This window comes from Bacidia gigantensis (assembly GCF_019456465.1).
Source record: "Bacidia gigantensis strain McMullin 20006 chromosome Unknown contig_231, whole genome shotgun sequence".
Classification (NCBI taxonomy): domain Eukaryota; kingdom Fungi; phylum Ascomycota; class Lecanoromycetes; order Lecanorales; family Ramalinaceae; genus Bacidia; species Bacidia gigantensis.
The window spans coordinates 254,407-267,996 of record NW_025408598.1 but is presented as its reverse complement, the minus strand read 5'-3'; the positions used below and the strand labels follow the sequence as shown (position 1 = coordinate 267,996).

At 50.0% G+C, this 13,590-nt stretch overlaps 5 protein-coding genes across 5 annotated transcripts; 2 read left to right on the top strand and 3 right to left on the bottom strand.

Moving 5' to 3' along the window:
• Positions 1 to 212: 212 nt before the first annotated feature.
• KY384_004073 (uncharacterized protein) lies at positions 213 to 2,282 on the top strand (the record flags this gene model as incomplete). Its single annotated transcript, XM_044812579.1, has 1 exon — positions 213 to 2,282. One exon carries the CDS (start codon positions 213 to 215, stop codon positions 2,280 to 2,282), a length of 2,070 nt encoding a protein of 689 aa, XP_044669999.1.
• Positions 2,283 to 2,589: 307 nt separating this feature from the next.
• On the bottom strand, positions 2,590 to 5,919 carry KY384_004072 (uncharacterized protein; the record flags this gene model as incomplete). The annotated part of the gene is made up of 5 exons (XM_044812578.1): positions 2,590 to 3,066; positions 3,118 to 3,555; positions 3,681 to 5,048; positions 5,177 to 5,584; positions 5,635 to 5,919. 5 exons carry the CDS (start codon positions 5,917 to 5,919, stop codon positions 2,590 to 2,592), a joined length of 2,976 nt encoding a protein of 991 aa, XP_044669998.1.
• Positions 5,920 to 6,545: 626 nt separating this feature from the next.
• Positions 6,546 to 8,017, top strand: KY384_004071 (uncharacterized protein; the record flags this gene model as incomplete). Its single annotated transcript, XM_044812577.1, has 2 exons — positions 6,546 to 6,755; positions 6,818 to 8,017. 2 exons carry the CDS (start codon positions 6,546 to 6,548, stop codon positions 8,015 to 8,017), a joined length of 1,410 nt encoding a protein of 469 aa, XP_044669997.1.
• A 249-nt stretch (positions 8,018 to 8,266) lies between these two features.
• On the bottom strand, positions 8,267 to 9,716 carry KY384_004070 (uncharacterized protein; the record flags this gene model as incomplete). Its single annotated transcript, XM_044812576.1, has 2 exons — positions 8,267 to 9,427; positions 9,474 to 9,716. 2 exons carry the CDS (start codon positions 9,714 to 9,716, stop codon positions 8,267 to 8,269), a joined length of 1,404 nt encoding a protein of 467 aa, XP_044669996.1.
• Positions 9,717 to 10,022: 306 nt separating this feature from the next.
• KY384_004069 (uncharacterized protein) lies at positions 10,023 to 11,305 on the bottom strand (the record flags this gene model as incomplete). Its single annotated transcript, XM_044812575.1, has 4 exons — positions 10,023 to 10,782; positions 10,848 to 10,875; positions 10,928 to 11,032; positions 11,089 to 11,305. The coding sequence occupies 4 exons, from the start codon at positions 11,303 to 11,305 to the stop codon at positions 10,023 to 10,025; spliced, it is 1,110 nt and encodes a 369-aa protein (XP_044669995.1).
• Positions 11,306 to 13,590: the final 2,285 nt, after the last annotated feature.

Genomic DNA, 13,590 nt, shown 5'->3' with positions numbered 1-13,590 from the left:
CCATAAAGGCGTCGCATTTCTCATTGCCTTCAAGCACGTCTTCCTATCGCCTCATCGCCTTAATTGCCGACTCCCCCAAATCACCAGCTTGGCCCGCCCTCCCACGGCTCAATTCACTCTTTTCTCACATCTTCGGTCATCTTAATTGATTGATCAAGATCCAAAACGCGGACTCTGCAACTTTCGGTCAATCTGTTCTAAGCTTTGTCGTCATGCCCAACGTCAGTCCTGCCGGCAAGCATTCGCTCCAGGCCCGTCTCCTTCACGAAATCAAAGAGATAGAGAGCGACCCTTATCCCAACGTCATCTTTCATTCAAACGATTCAGTGACGGAAGCTTGTCTGATACTCACCCCCGATGGAGGATGTCCGCTCCACCTTCGCATGAAATTGGCCGATTATCCACTGAAAGCACCTGTCGTAACAATTCAGTCTCAGATCGACCACCCCAACGTATTTGACAGCTACATATGCGCGTCCATTCTGAACACAGCGGAGGGTTATACACCTGCATACACGCTCAAGGGCATCGCCATCCAGCTGCTCAGTTTCTTTAATAGCGATAGCTTGGAGCAGGATCATGAGCGGCACAGCATCACTCTCGGCTCATACAAAGATGGTTACGCGCGGGCACTGGGAAAGTTCTTCTGTAAAGATTGCGCATATTCTGAGATGGATATCGCGAACAATATCAAGTACAATCGTATCGGGCTTCAGAGTTACATGAAGCCCCTGCCTTGGCTCCCCAATAAAATTGCGAAGACCGTGCAGAGCGAGCCTAGAGAGCCCGCCGGGTCAAATCTCATGGAGATTGACGACAACGTCAAGCCTCTGATGACCGGCATGCTAGCTTTACCTGACGAGCTCCTTCTGCAAATCCTCAAAGATCTCCGTCCCGAACAACTCACTGTCCTGAGTCAAGCCTCCTCCCGTATCAAAGCAACCCTGCAGTCCTACGACTTTCTCCGTCTCAGTGAGCTCAAATGCTTCGTTCTCAAAGAGTCATTCCTCTCCACTGCCCTCGGCATCGGCGTCTCAATCGTGAAGAGGGGTCAAACCGGCACACTCAGTTCCGAATTCGACCTTGTTTCTCTGAAAGCCGTAGAGGATTGTAGTATTCACAATTCCATCCATGGGCAACGCTTTCAATGCTGGCTTCCTCTCGCCCTTTCGCCTCGGCATTGGCGACGAGTACGCCGTTTACTCCCAGACATTTTTGGAAAGATGGCAAAAGAAGCAGGCCTTAAGGAGACCAATGGATTTGGAGTCCTGTCGCATTTCCTGAGCGACATCGTCGTGAAATTCAGCCAGGCAACCGAGCATGTCACTCCAAAACGGCACAACTACGGCAATGCAAACAACAAGTCGACCCTCGCGCACGCATCTGAGAAAGCAGTAGAAGCCTACTTCGCCCTCTTCCACCTCCTCCTCTCCCTCGCAGTCTGCAACCCCTCCATCGTTCACACAGCCAACACAATGATCTCCTCCTTCCTCTCCACGCCCAGCGCGACCTCCAAATCCGCCTGCCCCAATCTCGGCATCTTACTCACCGCCACCCTCATCAGCTCCACGGGCCTCACCCCAACCCTCATGCGCGCCATCATCAAAGAAGCCGTTTGCAGGAACGTCGTCTGGATGCTCAACGCGCACCCTGAACTCGCTTACCTGGAGGCTGACCCCATCTCGGATTATCGGCTCAAGATGACCTATATGGCCTCGACGACTTCGTACAATCTGCTCATGTTCTGCAGCCTTTTCGCGCGCTGCGCTCGTCCTGATCCGTCCGTTCCCCTCGCTAGCCTTCGCGATAGCCTCTTCGAGACCCATGGCGCCCCGCCGGCTGGAATGGCGGAGTATATCGCTAGCGAGATCAGACGCATCAAACTTGTTGATGCTTTTCCTGCGTTTATGAAGGAGGTGGGGTTGGGCGCCGAGGGGGATATGCCGAGTAAATCCGAGTTTACGGCGTTCTTGCGGAGGATGGTGGGGGAGAGTGAGGGGAAAGGGTATCATGTGTGTAGGTATACTCCTGTGCAGCTGGTAAGTATGAGGGAGGATAAGGAGCCAGGGATTTTGGGGAGGGCAAAGACGGGGGCGGCGGCGGCGGGGAGGGGGGAGAGGGAGCTAAGGGTTATGAGGGGACGGGAGCTGGGGGGTATGAATGCGTGGAGCTTTTTTCCCGGTTTGAAGGGGGGTGGGAAGGGTGAGGGGAATGGGAATGGGAATGGGAATGGGCGTGGTGCTCGTCTGGGGATGTATGGGGCGAAGTATGGGAGGCGGTGAAAAGCATGGCTCGAGACATTTGTTAGCCTATAGAGCCTATGGTGTGTCCCTCGACCTGAACTTACTAGTTTTGGTAGCTGTATCCCATGTTCACCTAAACGGATAGGACTGAATGGCATTTCTTTGTTACTCGGGCCAATTAGTGGATCGTGACGTTCCATGTAAAGTCTGCTTTCTTTCCAGGTTCTTGTGTTCGAATTTGATATATCAAAGGATGTCGCTGCGTCGAAGTCTCTCTATTGGAATAGTCATCACCTTTCTTGTACCCCACAGTCAACAAAACACATCTTACCTTCAGTCAGATCCTTCATGATCGCAGCTCTTCACCTTTCCGTAAACTCCAAACATCAGGCATGACAACGACAATATTCAAAAACCCAAGCAGGTAAACAGCAAGCTGAAAAGCATTCTGAAGATCACCAGAATGTCCACACAACCACCGGACAGCAAATATCAACGGATCAACTTGACTCAGGAACAAAGCAACCATAGCTCTCCAAACCGACCACCCAGGAATTGCTTGCATTCCGTACCCCTCAATATCGAGACCATTGATCAGCTTTCCATTGACTTTCTTGGGTATACGACTGACAATGTCTTCCATATCTTCTGCTTCGCATTCATGTGGCGCGTGAAGGCTGTGTAATAAGCGCGCCTCAAGTGACTTGATGAATCTTTCTCGGGGATCCTCGTAGGTGTATTTGTAGTCCTCGTTTGTTCGAGGGCAGGGGAGGTCCTCTTTGTAACAGGCGACTAGTTCCTGAGAGCGATGGATTCGAGTGAACTAGATGTAATTAGAGGTCTTTCAGTAGGAAAAGGGGCTCGGCAGCCATACAGCTACAAATTTGATGCCGTAGCAGTCCGTCAGTGATAGCCAGCGTCTGACACCGCGGATAGCGTTGAAAGCTGCCTTGAGTTTGGAGATGAAGGCGGCATTCTGAGCTTTGATCGGAATGTGTGTAAGCTGTGTCTTGTATCTATTAGCATCGACACACCAATGCACGTATTGCACAGTAGTAGGAGGGGCTTGAGAGGCAATATTGGCGTTGCTATTAGAACTGGTCTGCGGAACCCTCCGTTGTTGGAGACCACCTGCGGGCGGCCTGCTGGGTTGTGATTGAGCAGCAGCGGCTGACTCAAGATCTAGCGGTCCAGAACTATGGACAGGAAGAATAGGCTGGTTGATTGAGCTCGATGTACCAGAGGCGATTGCTTTGAAATATGTATTCGCCGCTTGTTCCGATAGACTGTAGGAAATTTGTCCCCCACAGGCCTGTAAACCAGTCAGCCCTGAAGACACTTCGAATTGGAAATCAGCCTCCAGGTCTTTGAGAGCCAATTAGTGAAGCACATCTCAGAATCAAAGTTGTAAAAACACAGATATGCGGAATGACGCACACAAGTCCAAGATATTCTTGTAAAGCCTTTAGCACAACAAGCTTCTCTCTGGCGAAGCGGCCACCAGATGATTGGGGTAGAGCTCTTTTTTTCGAAGAAGGCTTTGGCACGATCAACGACTGAGATGGGTGAAATAAGGGCTCTGGGGGTGAATTGGACACTCATTTTCCCGTCAATGGCTGACGAGACGTTGGAGGTCGAGAGCCCTGCGAGTACGGCCTTGGGGTGAACGAAGTGATCCAGCTCTTGTCTGAGGAGATCAAAAGCTTTACTTTCAACAAGAAAAGCTATTATTCCATCTAGCGTTGGCGTCGCTCCCAGACTTGGGTCTTCTCCTAAATCGCTACCAGAACTATGACTTTCCGTCCCGGTGGTGGAATCATGATGAGACTCTGGCGCTGACGTCTGATTATCGGCTTCGGCTCTTGATACTGAGTCTCCCCCGTGCTTTATTGATGCCTGCTCAGGGGGAAAATTTGCCCTCAGATAATTGTCGAGCATTGCGTTTTTACCAGCCTCCGAAGGCTGGAGCTGTAGTCGTCTCATCGCTTCTGCTTTACCCAAATCCTGACCATCAAATCTCCTGCAGACAGAAAGAGAGATGTCTCTAGTATGTCTGCCAATATATCGCGCAGCTTTCTTTTGAAGCTCAAATTTTGCTTCATGGTGAAGTCTCGTGGCATACCGTCTCAATAACCGTCTGAAATTATTCTCTAGTCTAGATGGACCAATTTTGGGATTTGCTGTAGCGGAAATATAAAAGGGCTGAAGCGAGTCGTTGTCAGAGAACACTCTATCAAGGTGTTCCAATATTCCAGGCGGTTGCGTTGCAGAAGTTTTTGATGTGTAGGACGTAAGAGAGGCTTCTAAGAAAATAGAGGGCGCCAGTGAAGATTCAGACTCCTTGCTCAAATAGTCGATGCCTTCTATTTGAGCCTGTTGTACGATACTGTTCATCGAATGCAAAATTTCGCGCGCCGAAATTCTGTCCTCATGCTGGACCTCAAGCATTTTCCTTACCACGTCAAGGACCTTTTGGAAAGCTTTCACTTCATTCTTCTGCAAGTTCCGGTCTAGGGCCTCGATATGTTGGATGACACTGGAGCGAAGGATGATCTTGTCCCGTACGGTATTTTGCCAAAAACCGTCATCGATCAGGACGCTCTTGGAGCCGTCTCTTTTCGCCAGTCTTGAATCTCTAAACTTCTTCACGTGTTCAAAGTCCCATACAGCCCAAATAAGGACCTCGAGGAAGACACAGCCAAGTGACCAGACGTCATAAGGGCGCGACACTCCCTCCTCCAACATAATTTCAGGTGGTTCGTACGCAGGCGGTCTGGATAAATTGTGCACCTTCCCGCGCCATGTCTAAGATTCATCAATCAGTAGCGGTCCTCTAAGGTGTAAATGAGGCTCATCGTATTGATAGGAAGAGTACAAGCTCAAGAGGGGACGCGTTGGCAAGAAAGAATGGGGCTTTCACAAGGGTGGCTGACATTGTTCAAGACCTTTGCAAAGGGGAAGTTCCAATCTGAAATCTTGAAAACTCCGTGCGGGGAATCTTCAGCCCAGAAGTAAAGTATGTTGTCAGGCTTGATATTATGATGCCAAGGCGTTACAGGAAAGTCATGAATGTACTGCAGAGCTGATGATATGCCGCAAAGCTGCTCCAAAAGCCATGACTGCTCTACCCTTGAATTGATGGGGAAGTCTCTCTTTTCCATGTACTGTTTCAAGTTGCAATCTGCCAATGGAAAAATGATGTAATAGCTTTCGATTTGAGTCCACGAAACTAGGTGTGTAACAATAGACGGATGGCTATACTTGTGATGCTGCTTCGATCCTTCTAATTCATATCGAAATGGACGCGAGACTTCTTTCAGCGCAAAATAACTGTCTTTATCCTGAGCCTGTTATCAACACACGAGGCCTCTGTGAAGCTGACCAGACACACCTCTGACAGTTTGTGGTGCGTAGGGTCTAACTTGACTCTGTAGACTATACCGGATCCTCCTTGCCCACAACATGACTGCTTTTTATCGCCACCCACAAAGACACCTGTCCCCAGATTATCTGCGTCCAAGGGAGCATCTGTGGTTTTCTTGAAGGGACAATAGATTAATGGTATGGTGATGCTGCCATCAAAATCTTGGTGCTCTCCAGGATTATTGAACTCAGCTATAAGATTTGACTTGACAGGATATCGCGAATGATCATGATCAGGGTCATCGTTTTCCATGCCGATGGCTAGAAGACACAAAAGCTAAAGCCCTTCTACAGGAGTAAAAGGCACCCTTAGAGCTCGTTGCACCAGCAGACATTCAAAGCCCGCCTTGAGCGGCACTCACCCCACAGAGTGAAGACTCTCAATGCGCGTTGATGTTAGGGCACATTCTAGAACGCTTAAAAGCGGTAGGACATAGCAAAGTATAGGCGCCTTTCGCATTGTAACAAGAGTCCAGTAAAAGCAGGAACAAGGTAGCAGCCTCGAGCAGCATGAGTAATCCTTCAGTCCTCGTATCGCCGCCTTATGTCCGAGCTATCTTATCGGGCGAGGCTGAAGACTGCGGTTCAGCTCAGCTCCACCACGTTCATGCATGTCATCACAGCCCCCTTCCCAAGCAATGTAACATTTCCGAGCCTTTTTGTTCCTTCTCTCTTCAACATCTAGTGATAGATTTTCAAGTCCTTGTTGTATATTGACTCTGCTTTCAATGGCGATGTTAAATATATATTTATCCTTTCCTATCTAAAAATAGCTCATATGTCAATACTTCAATACTACCCCTGAGATACATCGCAAGCGACTCCCCTGCAAGGACTAGATCAGCATAACAAATCTTCAACCCGGTATTATCTAACAACATGTCTCTCTACCAAATAGCGGTCGAATACGTCTTAGTCTACAGCACAGCAGTCGGCCTAACAGCGCTGGGCGAGCCCACCCTCGCTAGTCCCCCCGGACCTCTCAAACACACAGTCCCCACCCCCAATGACGGCCGAGACTCCATGCCCGTCTGGATCATCTTCATCTTCGTCTTCCTCGCCTTCGCCAAATGGTTCATCTCCTTCCTGGTCCGCCCCTCTTTCCCTCTCTCCCTCCCCCCACCCATGTCTCACCCTAACAAACCCCACAGATCCTTTACATCACCACCCTCCTCACCACCGTCGCCGCCGTCGCCACAACCCGCATCCGCACCCTCGCCGCGCTCAACGCCTCCACCCACTCCTCCTCCCAGCGCGGCCAACTCGACAACCTCGTCCGCGCCATCCGCGTCGTCGGCGCCTTCAAATCCGCCCGCACCGCACGCACGCAATCCCAAGCCCGCCGACAAGAGACCGCCCGCCGCCTCTCCCTCGTCTCCGTCCACGAAGTCAAGCTCGATCTCAAACGCCGCACGACCCTGGAAATCGAGCGGAAGCGGGGGCTGCATGAGCCGAAACCGCCTTCTGGCCCAATCGGGAGGGCGTGGCATCGCGTCACCTCGTATCCGTGTTTTCGCGGCTTCTCCGCCCTCGTGACGGTGGGGATTGCGCAGTGGTTGCTAGCGTTTGTGACGGATTTCTTTTTGTCGGGGCAGCCGCCGCAGCATAAGCTCGGGTATGGCACCACGAGCCTTGTGCTCAAGACGTTCTTCGCGTCTTTCTATGCGGTGTGGACGCATTATACGATTACGAAGCCCACCCGCAAGGGCGTCGACGACCATTTTCCCAAAGGCGATAAAGTGCTCACGGAACTGTGGCCTATGACTGCGCTCTGGGCCGTCGCCGACCATATCTGCCTATCGGGCCCGCTGGCGATCTCGAGGGCCTGGGGGCTGAAGGAGGTTGCGTTTGATGCTGAGAGCTGGAATCGCATGTCGCCTTCCCAGCTCCGCCAGATTTTGGCGAAATTCGCTATTGTTTGGATGGTTTATGTGGTGCTGACGTTGTTGCTGAGTATTCCCGTTACGATACTCACGAGACGAGTGCATGCTTCCATGCTCTCGGATGAGGATCTGGCTATCGTGCCCTTCCATCGCGGGGATAAGACGAGGACGTTCGATTATGCGAAACGCGCGCATATTAAGAAGCCTGGGTTGACGGCGGGGGAGGCGTGGGAGACAATTACGTTGGGGGTGTATTGGAGGGTCGTGAAAGTTTGTTTTGGGAGCTTTTTAGTGGGGCAGGGTGTGAATGCGGTTTATTGGGTTATCAATTGGAAGTTGCAGACGTGGCTTGGTGTTGGGGGGTATAGGGGGACGAAGTTACCATGGAGTCCGATTGGGGTGTTGGTGGGGTTGGGGGTGGGGGGGAATTTGCCTGATATGGGGGATGTTGGGAAGACGGAGCTGTGACGAGGTGAGAGGAGGAGCGTGGGTATTTATTGAGCGGCATTGGGAATGGGCTATTGGGGAGGCATTGAGTTATAAGGCTTATTAGAACGGGGATTGGAGTTTGTGGAATCGGCGTTCGGGAAGACAGTGAGATCAAATAGAATGGTTAGATCAATACACAGGTTGGATCAAGCTATGATTGAGAGGGATCTTACATGCTATTGCTACATATAGGCGCTAACAAAACAATGATGAAGAAGCAAGTGAAGACTAGTCTGCCACGCTCTCCCCTGCCTTCGTCCCATCAGCAGCTGGCTGTTCCTGCGTCTTCGTGCCCGGTGGCGCTGCCTCAGCTTCATCAGTGGCTGAGACTGTGTTCGCTGTCTCATGTACGTCCTTGGCCGTCGATTCAGTAGCAGACTCTTCTTCCTCTGCTAACTCCTCTTCCACCTCTTCCAGCTGTGCTTGAAGCTCGAGTGGCTTCTCCTTCTGTCTGATCGGTAATGCCTTTGGCTTTTCGTCCCTCACGACCGCTTTCTCTCCCTCTGCTTCCGGCCCTGTCTCCTCTGCACCAGTCACTTTGGGAGTTGGCACGTGTTTGCCTGTTTTAACCTGAACATGCTCTTTCTCATCTGCAACGATGGCGACATTGGCCTTTTCCTCTGCTTCTTCTGCTGTGGGTATCTCTTCAGCTTGCCCTGTGCCTTCGAGGACTTCTTCGTCCTGTGCGATGGCTACGTTGGCAGCCTTTCCCGCTTCTTCGCCTGTGGGTAATTCTTTTGCTTTTTCGATTTGCCCGGATTGAGGTTCAGTATATTCTTCGGCATTCTTCTCTGCCTTCTCAACCTCTGAGGGCTGCTTCTCTACCATGGCGGCAGCTTTCTCCTCTGCTTCTACCGCCCTCTTGTCATCCATACTCTCAGCCACATCGCCCTCTTCTGTATCTTCGACTTTCGTTGCTGGGACGCTATCAGCTTTACTTGATACGTCTGCGCTGCCACTTTCGGGCTTCTGTGCCTCGCTGGCTTCTGTAGTGCCGCTAGGTGGAGGCAAGCCTGTTGGTCCTGCATTGTCTAGCTTTTGGGGATCTGCATTCTTGGCCTTGAGGGCCTCTAGAGCCTTGGTCTTCGCGTCACCGGCCTTCTTAGCGGCTTCGAACCCGAGTTGCCGCATCACGTCCGCGGGATTAGTGGATTGATCTGTTTTTGATGGTTCTGAGGGTGATGTGTCTTTTACGGCGTCTGAAGATTGGGAATTAGACGATGGCGGCGGTTTGGAGGGTGTATCTGGTGCTGGTGGTGCTGATGGTGTCTTGGAAGGGGTATTTGCGGTTGATTTAGCTGGCGTGTAGGATGATGCGGCTGCTTTGCCTGAGCCAAGATTCTCCTGGATCTCGCCGTACTCATTCCACTCCTCGACTTGCTCAAGATCCTGATATAATTAGCGGAAGCTATGGCATGATATCGAGGCAACGAACAGCAAGGATCTGACCGTACTTGACCATGCCTGGAAATTTTCGCTTTCCTGCTCTTCTTCCCCATAACATTCTTGCTTTCTCGTCCGTCGCTACGTCGAGCATCTTGTAGTCAATCTTGTTAGCTTTGAGTATTGTCTGAAGACGAGAAGTAGCTGTGACAATGTGCGAAGAGCCTGATGTGAGGGAAGTGTAGACGTAGAGCTGCGGATCGGTATGGTAGGACTTGGGGGTTGAGTCGGCCATTGTTGCTGATACAATGGAGAAATGGTAGGATTCACTGTGAGCTAATCTGACAGTACTCTAAAAAAGGTAGAAGGAACCAGTATGATAAGTGTTTAGAGCATCCACGCTTGCCTGCCTCTCGTGCATGGATGGCGCATCTTAAGGCCGATGCATTTGATTACGACCGAAAGCCGGGCATCAGACGAGTAAGAGTATCAATTGACTTGGAAAATCTCAGAGACGCTGCATGGCGAATCTCATTCTTCCAGACGGAAGCTCAATGTACAGCTCGAATTAGATGCGTCTCTATATCATAAAGGCTGAGTTCTAGCCTAATCCTGACAGACGCCGTTGAACAATCGCCATTTCAGCATTCAATGCCTCGAGATGGACGAATCTGTCGGCATCTTCGCCTAGTGCCCAAGCAAATGCACCACCGAGTCGCTTTGATCGCATTATGGCCGGAAACTTTCTTGAAATGACATCCGGCGTATCCCAAGTCCACCAAATGTGATCTCCTAAATCCAAGTAATAATGGCCGCCACCCTTAGAATCATACATGCCATACTTCATTGCTCTGTCATATGATGCTGACAGTTGCGCTGGAACAGGGTCATGCCAGGTGAAGGCCCCTGTCTGTCCAAGATCATCGCCAGTTTCTGGGTCTTCCATGAGAGCTGCCTTGCAGCCTATTGGCTTCTCATTACAATCTCCATTGGGGTCACCTTTGAACCACTTGATATAGAATGCAAAGCCAAGATTCAGCTTCTCCAATGAAACACCCATCTCTTCGTACGCGTTGATGGAGTCCAGAGAAGACTCAATTCCCGTATGATGAAGCGTTACCTGATCACGTCGGTTCATCAAATCATAGGTCATGACATTGAAGAAATCTAATGACGCGTCTATCGCCGGAATTGTTGTCTGTGTGAAAGCTAGCATGTCCCTACGGAGGCCTGGCACAGCGGCGGATATCACTTTACTAGGACCCAACACCGCGCGAATCTCCGTAAGAAGAAGTGGAAAGGCCTCAATCTCCCAAGCCTTCTCGATATTCGGGATCTTCTTGTAATCCTCGCCGTTGCCACTGCCATGTATCAGCCAGAGCTCTTCTCAAGGGAAACGGGATCAGGCTGCGATTTGATTCCTTACCCGGGATATTCCCAGTCGATGTCTACGCCTGGCAGATATGATTAGCTTGCGGCCATCGAGAAGGACCAAATTGTATTCACCATCTGCTCCTGTAGCCTCAACCATTCCTTGCACGTTTTGGGCAAAACGTTTTCGCCCATCATGCGATCCGGCAGCGGCATCGAATCCTTCTGTATCGCCCCAACCTTCGCCCACGTTTAGCTACTAAGATTAATACTGTAGTGCTCAAAATGCTCAATACCTCCTATCGCAAGCAATATTAGAGTCCCAGGCGAAAACTTTTGACGCACTTCATCAGTGGCTGTCTTTTTCAAAGGCCACTCAGTCGGCTCTTCTTGATTGAAAGTGGCTGATTTAGTAAAGGCAAGCGCAACATGCGTCACACTCGCTACCAGCGAAGCTTCTGGGATGATGTGGTTCCAATCCGTAAGATAGACGATGTACCTGCTCGTAGCCATTTAAGCAGCGAAAATTTGATCTCAGGTCCACTCCTAAAATATTTCTGCCAAGAGAGTATTGTGGAAACCCGTTGCTGTGCTTGCGGTGATGCAGGTATGTGCACAGAATCCGCTGAGGTTCACCGATGATCCGAGCATGAAAAGCTGCTGCGGTTTTGTTGCTCGGGAGGTCTCTGCGAATCGGGTTCGAGTGATTTGCGTTCATGCTCAGTTCTTCCGAGTCTCAATCGCCTTGATCTTGAAATTTGAATGAATTGTCCCTCGCCGAGGGCTTTATTGCCCAAGAGTTGACGTGAGGATCGTACAAATTTGGGAAGTTTAAATATGTCTCGAATATGCGCCACGAGCCCATCGAGTTCAGCTTCGAGTATTCTGGCCATCGTTGAAGTTGTTTTTCGCGCCTCTTCAGCCCTTACACTCAACGGACCGACATGTTCTGGCGGAGGAAGCGACAGGTCTTTCAATAACCCTTCAAAGGCTGCTCGATCGTGCGCAAAATAAGCCCCTGGATCTGAAATAGCTAAATGAACGCAGAGATCTCGTGCGCTAGCTTTGAAGGGTTCACGAAGACCTGGCAGCTGCTTCGAAGGCAAATAGTATCGGAGAGTCGGTTCAAGGCTATCCGTACCACCGCTAACAGGTCATTTATTAAACCTGAGGTCTAACTTATAATTGAACGCATCACACTGTTGTAGTAGCATGCTAACATGATACTGTTGAATGATCAAGAGATCAATACTCAATTCATGCGGGTATCAGCACGGAGAAGTCAGCTTCGCAGGAGCATATCAAAAGCAGACGTTTGGAGGCAGATGGTAATGGTCTGGAAGACTGAAGGTTGAACCAGAGTTCCCGGGTTCGTTAATGCAATTATGCCTGCCAGCCAACGTGCAGAGGTCCCCATCGCTGCAACTGCAGCGGTGTGCTCACTTCTTGATGAGGAACCAGACCCAGATTGAGGAAGGTTTTTTGGAGATTGACATGGCGTCAATCAAAGTCGCGGCCTATTCCACAGGCTGTCGTCCGTTCTGGGTATCATAATCCTGTGTTTCGGAAATATGAGAAACTTTAGACACTTATTTTGGTATGAAAGTCCAAAGCGCCTTATCAGAATTTGTTTGCTGCAAAACGAGAACCTCTTGGTATTCAGGATAGCTTCGCTAGACCTAGGCTTTTCCCCAAAAACAAAAACTATATTTCTGCGGGAGAGGTTTTCTTAAAAGGAGAAAAGAGTGGGATCAATACTTTTGTCTCTCGTTTGACGCAATATTTGATCTGATTGATATCATTCATCATTGTTAGTATCATAGCTCGCCCAAAACAAGAATCAACATCACCAAACGGTTCAACTTGCTTACGCTCGCTGATCTGCTTTTTCAAATCATAATTCATCCTTGTCGCATTCCATCATTGGCACCTATACGTCAAAACAAACAGATCGCTTTACCACTCATGCCTCATATGGCGGTCCTAGGATCTTCCACCCATCAAAGACTTTGACATTCAATTTGTCCACGTCAATACCCTTAATCATCCTCGTCTATAGGTTGGTTAGCTTGGAACCGTATTAAAACTCTCACCTCATCTCCAAGCTGCCACATTCTACCCCAATTTGCCCAACATACTTTCGTCATGAGTAATTTCCGCACGATACAACATCTGTACATGCACCAAACAGAGTCTCACATGTAGACAGCATCCTCCCCCAGACTCTTTCCCCTTATCGACTCAATCAAATCGGGACTTACATTAATAGCCACCTTCTCCATCCCGCCCAAAAAAATCTCGACCATCATACTACTCCCACAATTCCCACAAAAGCGGTGCGTCGCGGACTTTGTCCCAAACTGGTACCTGCGCATATCATCTTTACCACTAATCCATTCAACCTCCTTGTGCAAGTCTGGATACACGGAGTAGAATCCATTTTTCGTGCAGACGGAGCAATTGCATGTGATCACTTCATGTCGCGTTCCGGCAGACCTATGTTCCTCGTCGGCGAAGTCTTCCTCCGTATACTCTGTCTTCTTGGGACCATCTTCTGGATACAGTGGTGGTAGCTTGACGCGCAACTTTACGGCCCGGCAATGGCAATTTGCGTCGTACCAGCGCTTCTCTGAGGAATTGGTTGAGGTACTTCTTGTCACTTGGATACTGGGTCTGGGAGTCATGGCTGGTAGTATCTACGCTTCTGTCTTTGTGGAATATAGATAGATGTGGGCGGTGCAAGGCCTTGAAGGCCTAGAATCTTGATGATCTTCTGCCAAGAAACTTCTGAGTTAGCG